The sequence below is a fragment of the Trematomus bernacchii genome, unplaced genomic scaffold (genome assembly GCF_902827165.1).
Source record: "Trematomus bernacchii unplaced genomic scaffold, fTreBer1.1, whole genome shotgun sequence".
Classification (NCBI taxonomy): Eukaryota; Metazoa; Chordata; class Actinopteri; order Perciformes; family Nototheniidae; genus Trematomus; species Trematomus bernacchii.
The window spans coordinates 60612-83660 of NW_022987722.1; the positions used below are offsets into that span (position 1 = coordinate 60612).

At 41.1% G+C, this 23049-nt stretch overlaps 1 protein-coding gene across 2 annotated transcripts; it reads left to right on the forward strand.

The window, feature by feature from the left end:
* The first annotated feature begins 225 nt into the window (after positions 1-225).
* Positions 226-22521, forward strand: rtf1 (RTF1 homolog, Paf1/RNA polymerase II complex component). Of its 2 annotated transcripts, none has more exons than XM_034144331.1 (18): positions 226-358; positions 3166-3276; positions 3362-3512; positions 6190-6391; positions 8026-8146; positions 9063-9174; positions 9263-9401; positions 9703-9880; positions 13550-13632; positions 13744-13831; positions 14651-14758; positions 14850-14927; positions 15696-15817; positions 16147-16204; positions 17522-17602; positions 18126-18227; positions 19973-20081; positions 22263-22521. In XM_034144331.1, exons 1-18 carry the CDS (start codon positions 275-277, stop codon positions 22367-22369), a joined length of 2034 nt encoding a protein of 677 aa, XP_034000222.1. In that variant the 5' UTR covers positions 226-274; the 3' UTR covers positions 22370-22521. The 2 variants fall into 2 exon arrangements, with proteins under 2 accessions (XP_034000222.1, XP_034000223.1); XM_034144332.1 differs by having other exon boundaries at positions 9706-9880.
* The last annotated feature ends 528 nt before the right edge of the window (positions 22522-23049 follow it).

A 23049-nucleotide genomic window follows, 5' to 3' on the forward strand; every position in this document is an offset into this window, starting at 1 on the left:
GCTCTTTACTTGCTGTAACAGGGGACATTTATAAAATGCATATTATATAAGTGATTATTTATTCAATAACATATGAACATCATATATATTTATATAAAACAATTCACATCAGTGGTGGACATATAAAGTAAAAAAAATAAAAAGATAAAATAAACTGATTTTGATTAACTATGGTACCAATATGACCGCGCCTGCGCAGTGCTGTCTTTGTGTAGCTGACTGCAGTTAGCATTTAGACGACACAGAGGTAGCTAGCAGGTTAGCTTCTCTCATCATGGTGAATGTAAAGAAGCGGAAAGGTCGGGTCGTGATTGACTCTGACTCTGAAGACAGTGCTAGCGACGATAACTTAGATCAGGTAGGTCCGCTGTTTTTATCATATTGTACCAACGGCTCGCTAATTTAGTTGTCAGCAGTTTGAAGCTAACAGATGCTAACGGGTGCTAACTGAGGTTTGCCTCGCTTATACAAGCAGAGAGTGGGCCTGTTATTACTACAACTATCGCTTCTTTCCTCAGTAAACAACGCCATTTCAGAAACATAAATACATATATTTCCCCCAAGTGTTTCTGTAAGGTCTTCAACTCAGAGGAAAAGTGTGGGGTTGTATTGTACGAAAGCAGCGTCTTAGCATGTAGGCTAAGTGATGCTAACGTTAAGGTTACATTCCGAGAGATGCACTTAACAAGAGCTATTATGTGGTGTTTTGACACAAACATGCCGCACCGTGGGCTTTATACTTAACACTTTTACTAAGCTTCTTTTCCTACTGGGTGATTTGATTGTTAGCCCTCAGACTGAAGGAGTCAGAGACATGTTTTCACCAGAGACTGTATACATGTTTTCACACACGAGCTGTAGTGGAGTCGCTCTTGAATTAGCTAGGAGAACCTTATCTGCTCATGACGTCATAGGCAGAGCTGAAGGTCTATTTCTGTGTTGTTGTCAAACAAGCTCTGCAGAGTAGCATGTCAGTGTGTGCAGCTGTACAGGAGTACTGCCTTCAGTAATCTGCATAATAAACCCGCCATGAACACCACTACAGCTGATGCTCACAGACAGCACAGATACAGCTTGATTAAAACAGATGACTAGAATAGTGGAGGGAAGTTCAGTAAACCTTGTTTCCTTGGTTGACATTAAGAGTTATATGTATGTTTGTGTATAAAGGTAGTTCAGTGCATTACAGTTGTGTTTTGAGATCCCTTGATGAAGACAGTGTCATGCAGATCTGCAGGTTAGATCAGCATATTTAACTTCTGCAGAATTTGAATGTATATTTATTAATTTATCATATTATGCAGCCCTAGTACAATACCAAATAGTTGATGCACAACAACAGTAGTTAAACAGTAGAGACCTTCATTCAGTACATTTAAACACTAAGGCTGCCAATTTGTTTGTATTTTATTTCACAGGGACAAAGCAATTTAACAATTCAGAGCAACAGAACTGATATGCACAGAGAGTTTATAGTTATAGCTTATTTAGTGGGCTTTTACATGTATAGTTAAAATGCACAAGTTGAAATGACTTATATATAGTTGATTTTGGTTAGTGTTCTTCATTTTTGTTTTGAATCATCTTGTTGAAGACAGCGTTATGCAGATCTGCAGGTCAGATCATCAGTGTTGCATACATTGAGCTTTTATGGCTGAATTTGAATTGATTCATATCTCATGTGTGCAGCCCCAGTTCAGATAGTTGATGCACAGAGATGAACAGAAAAGTTGAGAGTTCAGTACATTTAACTACTGAAGCTGCACATTTGGTGTTTTATTTCACAGAGACAAAAGCAATTAAATATAGTTTAAATCCAGAGCATCGAAACTGATGAGCTGCACACCGTGTTTATAGTTATCATCTTCAACTCTTGTCCCTAATGGGCTTTTACATGTATAGTTAAAATGCCTATTGAGGTCAAATAGTGCGATAAATGCAAAAGAGCTGGTCAATATGGATAGAAAACCAAATATCACAAATTCACAATACTTATAAACAAATACTTTGTTAGCAATATTGTAGGTACAAAGGTACTGCTCTCACAAAAAGGTTTATATAGTGAGATCTTTGAAAACGAATCATCAGTTGGTTATTCATAGCACATGACATTGAATTGTGACTTTATGTACTGTATATACAAAATTACACTTGCACAGATGCAAGGTGCTAGACAAGCTTCACAATCCTTGAAACCTGCTTGATTCTGTCTTTGAAAAAGGTGCAGCAACCTGTTTTATTAATCATATGTTGGTTAACACGGGGTCAATGGTTCAATGAAACGAGAGAACAACTTAGCAGTAAAACACACCAGTCATATTAAGATAAGATGGGACGACGTAAATAAATATATTTCACTATATGAAGAGAAGATTTGTGTGTTTATGTGAGTATAACATAAAGGGGAAAGTCTAAACCCAAGACAGATATGCAGATCAAATGTTTGTAGTATTTCATAAGTTGTTTCTCCTAGTATTGATTCAGATTCTTGCCCATACAAAGTACTTATCTGTTAAAAGTAATCGCTTTTTCCCAGATTAAAATGTTGCAATCATTAATCTTCAGTTGTCATTATTGTATGAGACTTAACGTGAGGCCAGGGATCACTCTGACGTCTCAATGTGACTGATGGCAGAAATACTAAACTCTCAAATGACTCGGGCAGAGAAACTATTTACAGTGATGTGAATTGATCACCTCAGTATTGGTGCCAACAACATGCCGATGCATCCCTAGTATTTTGTTGATTCTTGTACCAATCTTTCTGTCAGAAATGGGTGAAAAATGTCCATCTCTGAGGCTAAAACCCACATGTTATTTTGCATGAAAAATAACGTAAACCTTAACAAAATATTCAACTAATCGTGGCAGCTTTAGATTACACAAATGGATGCTCACTTCTGTCATGAGAATGTGTTGAGAGTTTGACTACTTTGTGGTTTCTTGGCCAATCTGCTGTGTTTGTTTGGGATGTTTGTCCTGCTATATGCATGCCGAAAAGCTGTGCCATTGGGATCTTTGTACACCTGAATTTAAAGAATATTCAAGACAGAAAGCAAGCCGGTCTGCACTTGCCGGAAGCATTTTCACACTTTTTCCACTTTCTGTGTTTATAATTTCACTGGCTGCTCTATCTGAACCACATCTTGGTGTTCTCATTTTCAGGAGCTCTTGTCTTTGGCAAAGAGGAAGAGGGTGGATTCAGGAGATCAGGAGGAGCCGGTGAGCAAACCTGCAGCTTCTTCAGACTCAGAGACATCCGACAGTGATGATGAGGTAAGCGTTTGCTCTAAAGACGTCACTCTTACATTTGCAAAAGGTATCTGAGAACCCAAACTGAATGTTTCCCTCCTCTGTGTAGTGGACTGTGGGTGGCACCAAAGGCAAAAAGAAGGTTAAACCAGGCAAAGGGTCTGAGAAGAAGAATGCTACCAAGAAAAAGGTTCACAAAGCGACGGCGTCCGGCAGCTCGGGTGGAGACAGCTCAGGGGAGAGCTCGGCACCAGAGGAGGGTACGTCTCACTGTGCATGGGAAACACAATGTCTCTGAGCTTCCTTAATATCTGTGTGTAAAACCACAAACGTTGGATATTACAACAGCTGAGGAAGTGTTCAGGTTCACATGACAAACTGACACACACTTAGTAGCATCTTAGATAAAGGACAGAGCAGAGTCGCGAGACATGCTGTGATCTGCAGATTAGAATCATCATCAAGTGGCTGGGATTAGCTGACTCACTCATCCCTTTAATCTGACCTGGCACACACTGTAGCATCTAGTTTGTTGTTGTTGTTATATATAGTGGGTCGACATGGGTATGGACAACCTGGAGAAGTTTATAGGAAAAGTTCGGGAAATCAGTCGCTAAGAATCCGGTACCAAGATGAGTTAAGAAATGCTTTGCAAGAAAAAAAGCTTGCATAAAAGCTATTTTTATTGTTTTCTCTAAATCAAACAAATAACAGTATTTATATTTGTACCATATCATGTTATCAAATCTGTTATTGCCTCCTCAAGATTGTAACCCACAAGTAGGGCTGCAATTTACACTTTTAATCCTTTAAATTGCTCTGTGGATTATTTTCTAGATAATAGTATGGTTTATAAAACGTCACAAAATAGTGAAAAGCCATCACATTTTCTAAAAGTCCATGGTCATGTTAGGCAAAACCATAGACTGTATATATAGGGCAAAACCCAAATATATTTACTTTAAACTGGCATAAAAAAGAAAATTAGCCAATATTTTTATTTAAGAAAACTAAAAACTGCATTTTTTGACATTTGTGGAGGAAATTAAACATTAAAATAGATGGCAATATTTTTGGGCGTTTGACTAATCAATAAGATGAATAATCGATACAGCCTTACTAAAAGGTAGCTGCTAGGATGCCTTCATTTTCCAGTTTAAAGGTCACCTATTATGCAAAATCCACTTGTCCACTTGTCTCTTCTTCATCAACATGTGTCCCCTCTGTGTAAAGAGACTCTGAAAGTTTCAGGAACAAAGATTCTCTCTCTTTTTGTCCTGATCCATTTATATAAAAACCTGTCTGAAAATGAGCTGATCAGATTTTGGCCACTTTATGATGTCATAACGATGTTTTGGCTTGTGTAACCATTAGCCAATCAGCAACCAAGGTACCCCCCCCCCCCCCCCCCCCCCCCCACTTATCACCTGAATCTCCTCCTATACCCCTTTCACACCAACGCAACTCCGGTTCAAGCTCCGTGCTAGAGCTTTTCAGGTTCAGAACCGGTACTTCGGTTTAGCTCCGGCTCTTTTCACACCGCTCAGAGACCGACTGGTGCTGCCGCTGCTGCGTCATGACGTCACAGTTTACGTCGCTGATTTTCTCCCCAACGGAGCTCACCTCACAACAACAACGGGCCGGGGACTGCGTTGCTTTTAATCATACGAAACCAGATTAAATTAAATAACGACTTCTCCAACCTTATACTTTTCTCCAGAGTGCCGTGGTTCATTGTTTATTAATGTGTTTCAGCGGCATTTACCGACCGCTGCAGTGCTGGCTGCTCTTCAACGGGAGTGTTCTCCCGTTAGCTCCGGGTTAGCTCACACGGCTCTAAAGTATTCACTGTCTGACTGTCACACAAGCAGCTGATACATATCCCCAGTTCCCCTTAAGTGAATGTGTGTCAGTCTGAATTGACGCTGTTTGGCATCACAATGCTGTTATGAAAGTTTCTCTGGTATAACATGGGTGATGTTAGCATAGCAACCGAAGCTAAACTGACTACTTGCTAAGCCGTTTTCTACAGGCACATTTTACCGGCGTATTTTTCATTATGATTCTACTTGTGATAGTCGGACATGACAACCTGTGCAGCCCATGTATTGATTCCATCCGATAGCTGCTATAATAACAAACAAAACGTCTGCCTGCTCTCCACAATGATCAATAACAGCGAACGGATGGTCAAAGTAAGGTACAAATAAACAGAATCACACGAAGCCTGGTTAGTGTTGCCTGACTTTATAAAGTGTGTTTTTTTTTAACAAGTGTGTGGTTGCGTTCTAGTCACTTTGCTCAGCGCTACTGCTTGTTACAACTTTTATTTGCCGTACTCGCCTTAACTGTTAGCTCAGGTTAATCTCGCCCCCCTCCGACGTAAGCGTGACGTATGCGGTTCTTGCTTCTAGACGGACAACTTTTTGGTGCTCGAAACGAACCGGATTCCGGAGTTTAGAGGCTGCTCCGCTGCGGTGTGAACAGGAAAACCCGGTGCTTTTCAAGCACCAGCTCCGAACCGGCCCTGAAACACCGTTGGTGTGAATGGGGTACTAGAGCACCATTGTGTTCTTTTTAACCAAATATCTCTGAGGGGCGTGGGGAGGGGCTCCTTATTTTCATCTAAAGTAACAGACAGAGAATCAGCACTTTGGAAACAGGGCTGAAACAGAGGGGATTATGGGATGCTGCAATGATCTGTTTGGTGTTTGGAGACAAACACTTCAGAGACATGCTTTGTATATATCTGAGACCTATAATATATTATTATAAACAGTATAATAGGGAACCTTTTAAAGGCAGTTCGATTTTATTGTTATTGTCATGGAAATTGGTGCAGAATTTGTTCAGGTTTCTGTAGTGTTCTGTCTTTGTCGTGAACTCTGAATCCAGCCGATTGACCCCCGTTTGTGCCGATGCTTCGCTCTCTCACAGGCGAGGTGTCCGACTCTGAGAGCAACAGCTCGTCCTCCAGCTCCGACTCGGACTCCTCTGAGGACGATGTGTTCAGGGACGGCTACGACGACGACCTGATGGGCGACGCTGAGGACCGAGCGAGGCTGGAGCAGATGACGGAGAAGGAGCGAGAGCAGGAGCTGTTCAACAGAATCGAGAAGAGGGAGGTGCTCAAGAGACGGTGAGTGGAGCGGAGTCAAAGTCAACTTAATTGACAATCTTTCAGTTTGTATACCGTTTCCCACAATCCCGAATACAAAAATACAAATATATATATAAAAATACAAAATCAACAGACACATTTATACATATGCACACATTAAGACATAAATAGAAACACAACAATCAATATATACAAAAGAACAGTCACTTCAATATCTTTGAGTATGTACATTAGTGAAAGATTGTCCATAGCAGCGTAAAAAGTGTCAGATAAGGAGAAGAGCAGGAGGAGTCTTTAAAATCATAACAAATTGTGGTAACACTTTATATTAAGGTACATCAATTCACCATCAACTAGTTGTTAATTAACATACATGTCAGCAGTATATTGGCTCTTTATTAGTCAGTATAAAATACTTATTAATGCCTTATTCTACTAGGCCATTAGTGAAGAGTTTTTCCTTAATAACCCCCTAATGAGTGCTTATTGCATTATTATTATTATTGTACGTAATGAAGGTGTTGTACATGAGTGGGTCTTAATATGCTCAATATGCAGTACCACAAGAATAGTAATTCTCCCATAATAACACCTAGCAAATGTGGTCTACTCTTATTTAACAAGTAGGGCTGTCAAGTTAACGCAATTTTTTTTTAACGCCACTAATTATTTTAACGTGCGATTAACGCATGTGTATTTGTCCTCGGCCCGCCCCGTAGTTTCAGAGCCCAAAGGCTTGACGTTGTTGTTGTTGTTGTTAGTTGGATAGTGGGAGATTCTAGCGAGAGATATGGATACAAGAAAAGGTGTTTTAAACAGCAAGCCAAGCACACAGCTGATGCTGACAGCCCCGCTCCTGCCGCTCGCTTGCGGCAGACCACGCTTGAAAGTTTGCCGGGGAGAAGCCTGGACCAGAACAGCGATAGCTAAATGGGTGGCTACAGCTTAACATTGTGGAGGACGAGGGGCTGCGTTAGATAATTCGGATCGCTTCCAACGTGTCGACTGCACATCACAGCGTATTATTTTGACCCACAGTGGGAACGTCTCATGCTTTGACTGTTATGAAGACAGAGGAGCGGCATTTCGCCGACAACTGTAAACAGGCTTGTCTGCTTGAGCAACTGGCTCAGTGCAGAGAAGTACACAGGGTGTGTGAGAGAGAGAGAGAGAGGTTCCAGGTTGTTGTGTTGAGAATATTCAGGAGAATATTTGTGATAATAAACAAACATTTGCATAAAGCATATTTGTCCACTCGTATGTTGATAAGAGTATTAACAACTTGAAAAATATTCCTCTAAGGTACATTTAGAACAGATCAAAAATGTGCGATTAATTTGCGATTAATCGCGATTAAATAAGCCCTAGTAACAAGACATTGTGTCAAAATAACTTAAAATCAGGTCTTTCTAACTCAGAATATGTTCACTAATAAGCTGGTAGTTTGGCTCTAATATGCATGTTAATGAACAACTAGTTGATGGTGAATATGTGTACCTTAATCTAAAGTGTTACCCAAATTGTCATTAAAGTTGGAAAGATGGTGTTGCTTTTTCCTCTACCTTCTTACTTTCTCATACTTACTTTCCCTGGCATTTTAACATCACTGAGTTTGTCTGTTTACTCATTAAAGATTGTGTTTGTTGTGACAGTTTTGAAATCAAAAAGAAGCTGAAGACGGCAAAGAAGAAGGAGAAAGAGGAGAAGAAGACCAGGAAACAGGAGGAAGAGCAGGAGAAGAGGAAGCTATCTCAGGTTCAAGACACACAAGTGGTGAGTTAAAACATTACTAAATGGATATTGTATCACAGATATTTGTTTCACTGTCCTATCTGCTCCAAAAAGTCATACTGAGGATATTAAAGGTCACCTATCATGCTATTTTTAGGCAATCGCATAGGTCTCAGATATATAAAAAACATGTCTGTGAAGTGTTTTGCTCAAAATACCAAACAGATGACCCATTCTAGCCATGCCTCATATCCCTCTGTTTCACTTCCTGTTTCAAAAGTGCTGATTTGGGGAATAAAGCTTTAAAATAATAATAATTTGATAAAAAAAAAAAAGGAGGGGGCTGAGCTCATCTGTCTAAACCAGGGGTGCCCAATACGTCGAAGGTAGTGTGGGTAGATCGCATGGCATTGAAAAAAAAAAGTTAGCTTTATTATGGCATTTGCCACTCGATTGCCGTACAGGTAAGCCAGTCTGAAATCTCATATTTTCGAACACGCAGTTCACCACGTATGCGCGGTCAACCACGCCAGCTGCAAATCACCGGCGAGCTGATTACCTAGTTAGCCTTCCAATTTATACAATTATACTAAAGAAAGGGTATAAGGGGGGGCCTCACCTCCTCATCTGAAGCGCAAATGCGGCACAATAAGTGTTAGCGCGCCACAGTTTCTCCACCGCTTCGAGGTTCCGGTGCTCGCAGTCCACTAGCACCCCCCTTATGTATAAAAGACATCAAAAAGTGCATTTTGCATGATAGGTCCCCTTTTTAAAGTTGCATTTTAAAAACCTGCACAAAAATATGTTAACAGTATTTTAGCGGAAGGTTTCACAATCCATTCTATAGATACTTTTTTGGATTGATTCGGTGGTCTCTAATTGAATCAAAGAGAGGTTTATGAAGTAGCAAGGGTTCTCTTTTTCTTTGTCTCTGATCGTTATTTCCAATCCTCTTTAGGTCATGTCACACAACAAGGAGAGACGAACAAAACGTGACGAAAAACTTGACAAAAAGTCCATGGCCATGGAGGAGCTGAAGGCCGAGCGCGAGAAGAAGAAGAACAGAACAGGTCGGTTGGATTTTTTTTTTAATGATTTGTGACGTTAATGCTCTCAATCGTTTCCTAAATCTGACTTTTATTCGGTTCTGTTGAGCAGCTGAACTGCTGTCCAAACGTCAGCCTCTGAAGACCAGCGAGGTTTACTCCGACGATGAGGAGGAAGAGGAGGAAGACGACGACAAGTCTTCCGTCAAAAGTGATCGCAGTTCCCGTTCGTCGTCCTATGATGAAGACGAGTGAGTGTCACTTTGCTCCTAATGTTGATAACAACACATTTCTCTGGATTATGAGTAACGTAACTTTTGAAAGCACATCCATAACATTCACCTGTTTTCAACTTATATATATCAATATTCCAATGACTTGTATAAAGACTATTCTACACTATTTCTATTATATTCTATTTTATCTGTTTTATTGTGTTGCACTGTTGGAGGAGCCTGTGACCTAAGATTTTCATCGACATATCTACACTGTAGCTATGTACAAAGGACAATAAAAGCCTTGAATCTTGTAAACGAAATCTTGTGCTCTCAGTAGGGATGACACCCCCCCGAAGTCGCAGCCCGTCTCCCTGCCTGACGAGCTGAACCGGGTCCGGCTGTCCCGACACAAACTGGAGCGCTGGTGCCACATGCCCTTCTTCACCAAGACGGTGACCGGCTGCTTCGTGAGGATAGGGATCGGGAACAGCAGCAGCAAACCGGTGTACAGGGTGAGAGACTCCGTTCCATATCAGAGAACAGAGGTGGCAAAAGTACACACTCTCTTTACTTAAAGGTAGGGTAGGTAAGAATGGAGAAACCAGCTTGAGTGCGCTAGAATTTGAAAGTACGCAGCTGAAAAAAATCTGCCCCTTCCGTCAGACTTCCTTACAGAGCCCCTCCTCCAACACACACGAACGCACACATGACCAATGAGGGCACGAGATAAGTTTGTGCACAGATGGAAGGCTGACAGGCAGGTAGGCCATCCAGTTATTTTAGCCGGGCCGGCTCAGATGATTGGTCGTGCTTTTTACAGCGCCACGGCTTCCACAGATGACATTTTTGTATGTATTAATTGTCAAAGCATTTAATGTATTCATTGCTATCGGGATGTTAAGAGCATTCCATGGAATATAACAAAGTGTTTCTGAAGTGAATTACCTACCCCACCTTTAAGTAGAAGTACAGATACTTGTGTAGAAGTACTGATTCAACATTTTACTTAAGTAAAAGTACAGTCTCTGAAATGTACTCACAGTAAAAAGTAACTTTTAAACTGGCTGTTTTTGTTCAAAGCTAACTGAACCGTACATCATATTAATATAATATAATATTAATATGAGTGAAAAGGAGCTTCATTTCAACTTTTATTACTGACATTCTGAATGTATTCAGCGTGAACAGCAAAAACAAAGTACCTGTATTTGCTGTCGCCAACATTGTAGATGGGTTACTTTGCCTTAATATAGGCCTAAACAAATCAAACAAAATGATTATAGTGCATTCACCACGAATCATTTTTTGCACCCACAACTTCAAACAACTTCCTTAACCTGTTAAGCCCGGCAGCCCCCGCCCGTGTTCTTTTTTTCACGAAACTGTGTCTCAGGGCTTCTTAACATTTAAAAACCTATTAATGTGTCATATCCACTTAACGGAAAGAAACTCAGCTAACTGACGATACGAACCATTTTTACCGAAACAAAACACAAGCCTCACAAGAAGCGTCTAAATGAGCCCTGAGCGAAAAAATTCTAACGCACTTAGCACAGAACTCAAAATCAACCGATGGGTTCCAGAGATATGGAAAATGCACCCAAATGACCCCAGAAGTGTTTTTTTTCTTCTAAACCTCTCTAAAAAGGTCAAATGTCACTTTCTTTTGCATCAATCTTGATACAGGGTTCTTATTATATGTTATAGTTTGGATTCCTAAAGCTTTTAGTCTACTATCCCATCATTCAAGGGTGGTTTTCACTATAAGTAATGTTTTCTTTTGGACGGAAACTATAATTTACATTTTTTTACTATGTTCAATCTGAATTTACTTTAAAATATAAAAATTCTATATTGATTCTGACTCTTCTACATCCAACTCACAGATGTAACCTTGGTTTGAGAAAAAAGATTATTAATTTACCCCTTTTAGAAGTGAAGATATGGTTATTTGTTCTGGGAATGTCATTTTCGAGCCTGAGACCTGAAAAATAGGCTCAGGGGTCAAGAGGTTAAGTAAGGTCATGGATGCGGGATGTCTTGCTGGAGGTCTGATGAATCGCCTCCTCGATGTTATCTTCATTTTCAGTCCTGTCGCTGACTGTACTAGCGTTACTCATGGACATTATGCCGTTACACCTTTCTCCCTTAACGTCTCTGCCTAGCTGTTTCCTCATACGTCTTTTACGTTGTTTTCGTCTGTCGTGCATGATCTGCACACCATGGCTCGTCTTCTCTACGTGTTATTGTCACATCCATTTAGTTTTAAATCAGTCTTGATGTCGGGGAAGGCCCGCAATGATGCAAAATATAAATAATTGATCATTCACCCGGGTGTCCGTAGCTAACGATGCTATCTACAGTCTGTAGAACAATGTGCTCTTTGTGATGGTGACAGTGAAGATCTTGGATTTTGAGGTCTTCAATGGCCAATGCGGTTATTTCGGGACCAGGGCTGCTTAATGACATTAATTCATGGCTGCCATCATATCAGATTTTATTTCACGATAACGCTGGCCAAAATAATTGACATCAAACACTGTTGGCGTGATATCTATAGAAATAGAAATAGGAGCACTGAGTTCTTCACATAATATTATCATATGTGTATTTCTTAAATACCGGTATATCGTGACAACCCTAGTGCTGTTACAGGGTGTCCGCGGGGTCTTAAAAAGTATTAAAAGTTGATAAATCAATTTAGCGAAAATGAAGGCTATTAAAAAGTATTAAACGGCATTTTCCAAGGTATTACATTTTGTAGCTTGTTTTCAAAAAGTATATAAATTGTCCAAAGAGGTTGTATTCTACAGTGTGCCTGAATGTAATCATTGGGTAGGTGTGTAGTGTGATTCTGTGTAGTTTATTTATGGCATCCCGTTGGATTTGACGTCATCTGAACAGGACATCGCACGCTCACTGCTTGATAGCGCGCGAAGGTCTGTTTACGCCGGTTGTTAAACAACATCGTTATGGGGAAATGCAAGTCTGCGTCCAAATGGTTGGAAGATAAGGAGGAAGGACAATCAATACTGTATATAGTCCATGTGAGGTAAAGTGTGTCGCCAATGTAACCGGTTAAAACTCCAAGTGGCGATGAGGTCTTAAAATGTATGGAAAGGGTCTTAAAAAAGGTCTTAAAAGGTCTTTCATTTGACTTCAGGATTCCTGCATATACCCTGTGTTATATACAGGGGTGCACATAACTGGTACGCAGGTACGCATGCGCGGCAACAATCTGAAATGCGTACCGTCACTTGTGTCACAAAGCGCATTTGCGTACCGACGTACTTGTGAAGCTTTTCCAGAAGGCGGTTAGATCACCGGTCTCCGTGTGCTGTGCACAGACAGGGCTGCTGTTAACGTCGGTCTGCACAGCAGCCCTGCGCTAAAACAGCTGATCACAACGTTCACACGCTCCGCGGTCACGAAGCTCTGTACTCCACTACCACCCCCCCCCACCCCCCGTTGACAATCGCGAAGCGCTGTACTCCACACTGCCAAACACTGACTCCAGGTACTCATCTGAGTACCTCACTGAGAAAGTTGTGTGCACCCCTGGTTATATAATTATTTTGCATCTGATAAAACACAACAATTTGATATAAAAAAATTCAGACTGACTGACTTTTTCAAATAGCCCTGCAGTTAAAGGTGGGGTAGGTAAGTTTGAGAAACCGGCTCGAGATACACTTTTTGTTATATTCCATGGAATGCTCTTAACATCCCGATAGCAATGAATATTTTAAGTGCTTTGACAAAAAATCCATAAAAAAATGTCATCTGTGGAAGCAGTAGTACTGTAAAAAGCACGAGCAATCATCTGAGCCGGCCCGGCTAAAATAACTGGATGGCCTACCTGCCTGTCAGCCTTCCATCTGTGCACAAACTTATCTCGTGCCCTCATTGGTCATGTGCGCGTTCGTGTGTGTTGGAGGAGGGGCTCTATAAGGAAGTGGCAGATTTTCTCCGGTTGTGTATTTTCAAATTCTAGCGATCTCGAGCCGGTTTCTCAAACTTACCTACCCTACCTTTAAATTATTTTAAATAAAGAAATATTAACTAAATAAATGTCAAGATGGCATTCATTGGCCAACAGATTAATTAGTCTACAACTAATAGGTTTTAAATAAGGTCTGATAATTAAACTTAATTGGATGTTTCCCCCTTTTTTTTTAAAGGTTGCTGAAATTGTGGACGTGGTGGAGACGGCGAAGGTTTACCAACTCGGAACAACGCGAACAAACAAGGGTTTACAGTTAAGGTGTGTAAACAAACAGATAGCTTACAAATTCCAAGTAGTCTGTTGAACAGATGCTCTCTTTAAGTCCCTGCTTTCCACAAATCTGACCCCTTGACTGCACACCTTCTTCAGGCACGGCGGCGACTTGCGGGTCTTCAGGCTCGAGTTCGTATCAAATCAGGAGTTCATGGAGAACGAGTTCATGAAGTGGAAAGAGGCGGTAAGTGTGTTTGAAGCATCTGTAACGTCAGTGTGAGTAGGGACTTTAACCCTTAGATGCACGAGTGACTGGACCCTACACTGTTCCATAAGTGGGTCAAAAAGGACCCGTATTAGAATAATAATGTGTTTTTATCCCATTTTTGTCATTTTGGTTAAGAAAAATCACTTTTATAATATTTAGTATTATATTTTGGTTCACACAAGAAATATTTTATATGAGACCCTCACAGTATTCCAGTCCAAAACTCATCTCTTCTCCTCTTGTCTACTCATAGCCCCCCCCCCCCATCAATCCATGCCGGTTGATCAAGTTTGATAGTCCTATACCCCCCACCCTAACCTTCCCTTATATTGTAAAGCGATGTTGAGTCCTTGAAAAGCCCTATACAAATATAATGTATTATTATGATTATACTGACAGGTATCAGATCTTGCTGTGTAAAATAATCTTCCTGAGAGGTGTCACTTGTGATGTAGTCTGTGTGTCCTACAATGAATGTATTCCTGACAGCAACAGGTGATAAGAATCAAAGGTTCCCATAGGATCCCATAGAAAATGCATGCGGGTCATTTTTGACCCACTTATGGAAGCTTGGGGTAGAAATACAAAAACTACAATTTCTTAAAATTTAAATTAAAAATTTGAATGGCATGATATCCAAAACATGTTTTTTGAGGAATAGCTGGAATATGAAATGATACATCTTTTTAATTACAAAGATAATTCAAGGAAACCACCTCACCGGGTCAAAAAAGACCCACTTATGCATCTAAGGGTTAAGGAACGTCAGATTTTGATGATTGAACTGTTTTCCAGATGGTCGTCGCTGGAATGCAGGTACCAACTCTGGACGAAATCACCAAAAAAGAGCAGTCCATCAAAGAGGCTATGAATCACAAGTTCAACGACAAAGACATCGAGGATGTGAGTCTGCTTCTCTGTTTGTTTACCCGCTTTCTCCCAGCCTCATGCATTAAGCAGCTGTATACAAACATTGAATTTGTGCTCCCTGCAGATCGTTAAAGAGAAGGACAGATTCCGGAAAGCGCCATCGAATTACGCCATGAAGAAAACGCAGTTACTCAAAGATAAGGTAAAGTGTGTGTGTGTGTGTGTGTGTGTGTGTGTGTGTGTGTGTGGGTAAGATTCTGTGTGTGTGTGGGTAAGATTATATGTGTGTGTGGGTAAGATTATATGTGTGTGTGGGTAAGATTATGTGTGTGTGTGGGTAAGATTCTGTGTGTGTGTGTGTGTGTGTGTGTGTGTGGGTAAGATTCTGTGTGTGTGTGTGTGGGTAAGATTCTGTGTGTGTGTGTGGGTAAGATTCTGTGTGTGTGGGTAAGATTCTGTGTGTGTGTGTGTGGGTAAGATTCTGTGTGTGTGTGTGGGTAAGATTCTGTGTGTGTGGGTAAGATTCTGTGTGTGTGTGTGTGGGTAAGATTCTGTGTGTGTGTGTGGGTAAGATTCTGTGTGTGTGTGTGGGTAAGATTCTGTGTGTGTGTGTGGGTAAGATTCTGTGTGTGTGTGTGGGTAAGATTCTGTGTGTGTGTGTGGGTAAGATTCTGTGTGTGTGTGGGTAAGATTCTGTGTGTGTGTGTTTCGGTTAGATCCAGTGTGTGTGTGTTTTTCACAGCTGGATCACGGAGAAAGTGTATTTGTGGAAGTTATAATAACTTGATAATCTTTATTTAAGAAACATTTGTTAAACGCATTTTGGATTACAGACTTCATTTTTGTTAGCGATTCTGACGAAGGCAACCCGGCCTCAGCCTCTCGGCGACAAATGATGGTTCCTGCTGTCGCTGCAAACTTTGTTGCTATCAGACTTTTGCTGACTTTGTTTTCTGTGTTGTGACTGAAGGCCATGGCTGAAGAGGTGGGAGACAACGACAAAGTGAAGTCGATCCAGGACACGCTGAACGAGCTGGAGGAGAGAGCTGAGATGCTCGACAGACAGAGGACCAAGAGCATCTCTGCCATCAGGTACACAAGATACAACATGTTTAAACACACCTGCTGTCACGCTGTTTAAAAAAAGTCTGCTTCAAATACATGGTTGAAAACTAGAGATGCATCGGAAGCAGCTGATGCCATACAATAAGTCTTATCCTTTTAAAAAATTATTATTATTTTATTTTTACGTTTAGATTCACAACACCTTGCAAATTCAAACGATAAAATACTAAGACTTTGAGATAAATTAGGACCGGTTTACGTCATATATGGATAAAATGCACCAAACGTAAGGACCTTTTGTTTTGGAGCTGATTGTGTTTTAATACAGATTTGTTTTTTGTTTTTGTATCGTTCAGCTACATCAATCAGAGGAACAGAAGCTGGAACATCGTTGAATCTGAGAAAGCTCTCGTGGTAAGTGTTCACCCTCTGGTTTCACTGCAGTGGTGTAATCTTTTTTTATCCGTCCGCGAGCTCAACGCCATCTGCGATCGATTAACTACCCCTCCTGTAGCTGTTCGCTCTGATATCGCGTGAAGGGTCTGCTTTATGCACTCCGCAGTAACTCCCCCCCCCCCCCCCAGTTGATGAGCGTGCTCCACTAGCACCCTCCCCCCGTTCTCGGCTACCACCACAAGTATATTTCAGATCTGTGGGAAACACTGTCACTACAATCATAACTGTGGGGGAAACTTCTGTGTAGCAATGCAGTGGGAGTCACCGACTCAGGAAGGAGACACGGTGAGAGTTGGAGCTTTGATGTCAAACACTGATGGGTTTATTCAGAGTATCGGCCGGAGGATTCACATCACAAGTCAAAGAGTCAGAGGTTCTGACTTCACGGTAGAGTTGCCACGTCAATCCTGAAGAGCCTCTCTCTATGCTAGACCTTTTAACTGGTTCACAGAGAGTAATCAACATCTCTGAAGGAGTAGACTAAACAGCTGGGAACACTGAACCACCTGCGTCCGACACTCATGGCCTCAAAGATTTCACATCTTAGAGTCCACAAACACCGATAAAGAAGTGCCTCAGCGTTCTCACAACAAGTACCATTCGTGCCAGACAAGTTGACCGGTCACAAACTGGTAACAACAACACATATGGCACCAATGCCTTTCCTTAAAGGAGATAACAGACGTCAGAGTAGATCATAAAACGTCACAGAGCAAAAGGTTAGATATCTAGAAGAATTATTCCCTAACAATAACCACAATAAATATGTAAAAATGTGCATATTACAATATATATACAGTGGTGTATGAGTCGTTATAAAGATATTATTGCACAAAGTGTACTTTTAATGCAGTCATATTCCTAAGTGATATCTTCTATATTGATGCAGTTAATTCACGCAGAAATACTCACAAATGTACGAGAAAAACTGGAAGAAAAATTCTGGTTTTGATCTTTATCTTAATTAAGCAATCCTACTGATTTTAGCCCAGAATCATCTTTACATTTCATGCATCAGGACTTCGGAAAGAAATATTTCTGGGATATTTCTGGCTTATTATGAGTTCATTATTTTTTTACAGAATGTGGGTCTGTCCTTGTTAAATCACCACCTTAATCTTGGAGGATATTAAAGCATTTTTCTTTTGAATCTACAAATGTTTCCTCCGTTCCCAGGCTCCATATTTCTTTATTTACCTACAAAAGCCCTTATACGGGGTCATAGGTCAAAGCTATCCTCCTGTTGCTACACTAACCCAATGTTCTGTCTCACAGGCTGAAGGACAGTTAGCCAAAACCAACCAGGCGATGGACCCTTTCACACGGAGACAGTGCAAACCCACCATGGTGTCCAATGTAAGTGTTTCATATTTATTGTATGTACAATGAATAACTGTTAAGAAAATATCACTCGTCACCGGCTTGAGCTTCAATCTCAGGACACGTGTATTTCTGATCCTCTCCAGAATGGAAGTAGTCATCACATACAGAGCATCAACTAGTTCCTGAACAGTGTCCTTCACATGCTGATATCCAAGAGAGGGAGTTACACAGTCACAAGATGGAGGAATAGAAAGCAGTATTCAATGTTTACTTCAGATTAGCTCCACGTCAGAAATGATCATGCTTGTCATATGTCTATCTCCATAGAGGCTGAATCATCATGTTAATCACATAGCTATCATATGCCTAAAACAGTCCTGATGCTCTTCTAGGTAATCGTACATCCTGTCATGTTCACAGCTACAGTTGGGATACCTTTGTTATCATGTGTACTCTCATGTTGGAAGAGTATTTTCAGTGTTTTCCCAACACTAACCATTGCTGTATCCTCGTGTGTTAATGTTTTAACGTCCTGCTCCTCTTCACGTCTGTTCAGGCCAGAGACCCTTCAGTCCACGCAGCTATCCTCGCTCACCTGAACCAGAAGTACGGCTCCGGGTCGGCAACAGATCTCCCCGGAGAGGACAATAACAGAATTGTAAGAGGACGAGCGCTAAGAGACATATCTGACGTTTTTAAGAGTTAACTTTGAGGGGATAACTTCTCTCAAAAGTCCAGATTGTTGTCCTGTTCAGCGCCAGAGGTGGGAGAAGTACTCAGATCTTGTACTTGAGTAAAAGTACAAGTACTCGTGTAAGAGTGTAGGAATACTCTGTTACAGTAAAAGTCCTGCATTCAAAATGTTACTCAGGTAAAAGTAGAAAAGTATTATCATCAAAATATAGTTAAAGTACCAAAAGTAAAAAGTAGTCATTGTGCAGATTGGTCCATTTCAGAATAATATATATGATATGTTGTAATACTCAGATCTTGTACTTGAGTAAAAGTAGAAGTACTCAGATCTTGTACTTGAGTAAAAGTAAAAAAGTACTCAGGTCTTGTACTTGAGTAAAAGTACTCATATTGTACTTGAGTAAAAGTAGAAGTACTCAGATCTTGTACTTGAGTAAAAGTAGAAGTACTCAGATCTTGTACTTGAGTAAAAGTAGAAATACTCAGATCTTGTACTTCAGTAAAAGTAAAAAAGTACTCAAGTCTTGTACTTGAGTAAAAGTACTCATATTGTACTTGAGTAAAAGTAGAACTACTCAGATCTTGTACTTGAGTAAAAGTAGAAATACTCAGATCTTGTACTTGAGTAAAAGTAGAAATACTCAGATCTTGTACTTGAGTAAAAGTAGAACTACTCAGATCTTGTACTTGAGTAAAAGTAGAAATACTCAGATCTTGTACTTGAGTAAAAGTAGAACTACTCAGATCTTGTACTTGAGTAAAAGTAGAACTACTCAGATCTTGTAATGGAGTAAAAGTAAAAGTACTCAGGTCTTGTACTTGAGTAAAAGTAGAAGTACCAGAGTGTAGGAATACTCTTACAGTAAAAGTCCTGCATTCAAAATGTTCCTCAAGTAAAAGTAGAAAAGTATTATCATCAAAATATAGTGAAAGTAGCGACAGTAAAAGTAGTCATTGTGCAGATTGGTCCATTTCAGAATAATATATATGATATGTTTTCTAATGATTGATCATGAAAGTGTTCTCAAAGCTGGTAAAGGTGCAGCTAGTTTGAATGACTTTGTATACTGCAGGGTAGCTTGTGAATTTACTCCAGGTGGAACTAAAGTCTGATTTAACACTTGATTATATTTCACATCATTCATCCACATCTGTGAAGTAACTAAAGGGATTACATACATGTAGTGGAGTAAAAGTACACAGTTTACCTCTGAACTGTAGTGGAGGAGAAGTACACAGTGGCATAAAGTGGAAATACTCAAGTAAAGTACAAGTACCTCAAAGAGTAAACGTACTTGGTAACTTCCCACCTCTGTTCAGCGTGAAGCGGATGCTGCATGCTTGTTTCTGATGCTGCAGCTGCAGCTGCAACATATTTTGTTTGCTTTAATGAAGATGAACTCTAAATATTTTGTCTAAATTGTAAAATATAATATGTTTGGAAAGAGTAAGCTGCTATCAAGAGGGTGTGTGGGTAGGGGTGCAACATATTTACCTCACCCTCGTAATTTCTGCTGAAAATGTGAATTTCAAAATCTTAAATATGGGTTCATGGATTTTGAAAATAAAGAATAATAAGTGCAGACTAAATGGATTCTTAAGACATTTGTAGGTCTTTTCCAATTAAGTAGGCATAATATTAATGTCAATATTTGTATATTTTTTGTAAGTAAATGCCTAATTTGTTCTGTCTTTATTGCTTTGTAATAGGCCAACGCGAAAGAAAAAGACAACCTGAAGCTAAACGCCGAGCTCTCAGAGGATTTGTTTAAAGTTCATGATTTTGACGTCAAGATCGACCTACAGGTTCCCAACGCAGGTAAGGTTATTATTTAACAATTGTCTTATTTCTATTTTTCCACTTGTTGTTAAAGGTCCCATGTCATGGCCATTTCTACTGATCACAATTCCATTGTTGAGGTCTACTAGAATAGATTTACATTGTTCAGTGTTCCAAAATCACATTGGTTTCTCATACAGCATCTCTGTATAGTATGTGTATTCACTCTCTGTCCTAAACGGCTTGTTGGAGCTCCTGCCCCCCCCTCCCTATGAGCCCACTGTGCTCTGATTGGTCAGCTCGCCCACTCTGTTCTGATGAGTCCACCACCGTTACAGCGGAACATCAGTGATTATGTGTTTAAATGGCGTTTGTTAGCAACCAGAAAAGGACACCAGTAAGGACAAACAGATGAGAATGGGGTCTGGGTGCCGTGTTGGCGGGACGTTACGAGGCTCGCTGCTGCGAGGAGCGGACAGTGTGAGCTGGCTTACTGGTGTCATTTCCTGGTTGCTGCGTGGGGTTGGCGAGACACAGCGAAACCCAGCCCGAAACCAGCCCGAGCACACACACACCCGCAGCCTGGCTGTGAGTCTGTGGGTGTTTCTCAATGTCGAGTACACTTGCTTGGTAGCACATGTCTGCCGAGCATCTTGCTTCAGAAGCGAGTCAAGAATACTTCCTGCCATTCGGAAAACAAAGAGTGGAACAGGCTAGCAAGTGTGCAGGTGTGCGTCATATGAGAGGCCCCGCCTTACATCTTCCGCCACAGATTTGGGGAAATTGGTCCGTGCGCAAAGCATTGTGGGGATTTTAAGGCCGCGAAGTCTACTCGTGTGCACACTCGATATTTCTCCAAACGGAGTACGCCGGGCTCGGTAGATTTCCAAGTATACTGGAGATTGGAACAGTACTTCGGCGGCACTCGATGACGTAGTATGCTTGAAATAGTGGCTCTGAAGCAGCTTTACTCGCGATTGAGAAACACCCAGTGTGTGCTCACACACAGACTCACAGCCTCGCCGCGTCCCTCCGTCTCAGGCTGAGAAATCCGCGGAGCTGCAGCTGAGAAAAGATTGAGTGTGTGTGCGGACTTAACGTAACGGCTCCGCGGACGTAACGTAAGTTACGGCTCCGCAGATTGGTCCATTTAGACCAATTGGTCCATTGGGTCGTCGTTACGTCACTTGGTTCCCGGAAGAAAAAAATTGAAAAAGAGAAATCTCCACCGAGGCGTTCTGGGGCAGCATAGACAGGTATTTTCTGTGTTAGAGTTTTACTCGCTACAGGGTGTACTTTGAGGGTTTGTGACTCTGCAGACCGTTTACATGCATACAAACCTACATAACACACAAGGGGACGGGTGTGGAGGAAACTTCTGTGTAGTAATGCATGGAGTCACCGACTCAGGAAGGAGACACGGTGAGAGTTGGAGCTTTGATGTCAAACACTGATGGGTTTATTCAGAGTATCGGCTGGAGGATTCACATCACAAGTCAAAGAGTCAGAGGTTCTGACTTCACAGTAGAGTTGCCACGTCAATCCTGAAGAGCCTCTCTCTATGCTAGACCTTTTAACTGGTTCACAAAGAGTAATCAACATCTCTGAAGGAGTAGACTAAACAGCTGGGAACACTGAACCACCTGCGTCCGACACTCATGGCCTCAAAGATTTCACATCTTAGAGTCCACAAACACAGATAAAGAAGTGCCTCAGCGTTCTCACAACAAGTACCATTCGTGCCAGACAAGTTGACCGGTCACAAACTGGTGACAACAACACATATGGCACCAATGCCTTTCCTTAAAGGAGATAACAGACGTCAGAGTAGATCATAAAACGCCACAGAGCAAAAGGTTAGATATCTAGAAGAATTATTCCCTAACAACGGGTAATAACCGGAAGAGCATGACATGGGACCTTTACATTTGTTAGATACTGTACAGATTTTAACAAACTGAATTGTTTTTATTTGAGGGTGTCGATTCATTATGATACAATATTATATTCATTTCTTTTTGACAACAATACTGATATTTGCTGCAATCATTAAGTCTGCTGCTTCTTAAGAAATAAAAACAAATTCATATTAATATACACATTTTAAGTTAAATGTAATTTGATAGCCCAAAATCACAAAAAAAATGTCAAGGCCAGCCTGAGCTACCCTAACAATATTACAAATTGAAGTCTAAATAATATTTCTCTTGTGTTCTTCAGAGGCCAAGTCTCTGTCTGTGAGCTCCAACGCTCTGCCGGTGAAGGACGGCGCCCCCCGCAGGTCATTAAACCTCGAGGACTACAAGAAGAGGAGGGGGCTCATCTGATGTGGGACTACATCTACAGCAAACACACATATGTTCCTGGCTGTGCAGGAGAGAGAGAGAGAGAGAGAGTGTGTGGCTAAGAGAGAGAGAGAGAGAGAGAGAGTGTGTGGCTAAGAGAGAGAGAGAGTGTGTGGCTAAGAGAGAGTGTGTGGCTAAGAGAGAGAGTGTGTGGCTAAGAGAGAGAGTGTGTGGCTAAGAGAGAGAGTGTGTGGCTGAGAGACAGAGTGTGTGGCTGAGAGACAGTGTGTGTGGCTGAGAGAGAGTCTGTGTGGCTGAGAGAGAGTTATTGTGTGGCTGAGAGAGTGTGTGTGTGGCTGAGAGAGAGTTATTGTGTGGCTGAGAGAGTGTGTGTGTGGCTGAGAGAGTGTGTGTGGCTTAGAGAGAGAGTTAATGTGTGGCTGAGAGTGTGTGTGTGGCTGAGAGGGAGAGATATTGTGTGTGTGGCTGAGAGTGTGTGGCTGAGTGTGTGTGTGTGTGGCTGAGTGTGTGTGGCTGAGTGTGTGTGTGTGTGTGTGTGTGTGTGTGTGACCCCAGAGGACATGTATGTGAATGTATGTATTGAATGTGGATCCAGCGGACTGTACATGCGAAACACAGGAAATACTGATGAGCGACGACAAAGGATCTTTCTCAGAAGAAAACCTGTCCAGATATTTGTTGTTTAGTTATTTTTGCATTAT

Coding starts and splice junctions, on each gene's coding strand:
- rtf1 (XM_034144331.1), top strand. CDS start 275: ATGGTGAATGTAAAGAAGCGGAAAGGTCGGGTCGTGATTGACTCTGAC. Junction 9,175..9,262: donor GAAGAAGAAGAACAGAACAG/GTCGGTTGGATT, acceptor TCTGTTGAGCAG/CTGAACTGCTGTCCAAACGT. Junction 14,759..14,849: donor ACGACAAAGACATCGAGGAT/GTGAGTCTGCTT, acceptor TGCTCCCTGCAG/ATCGTTAAAGAGAAGGACAG.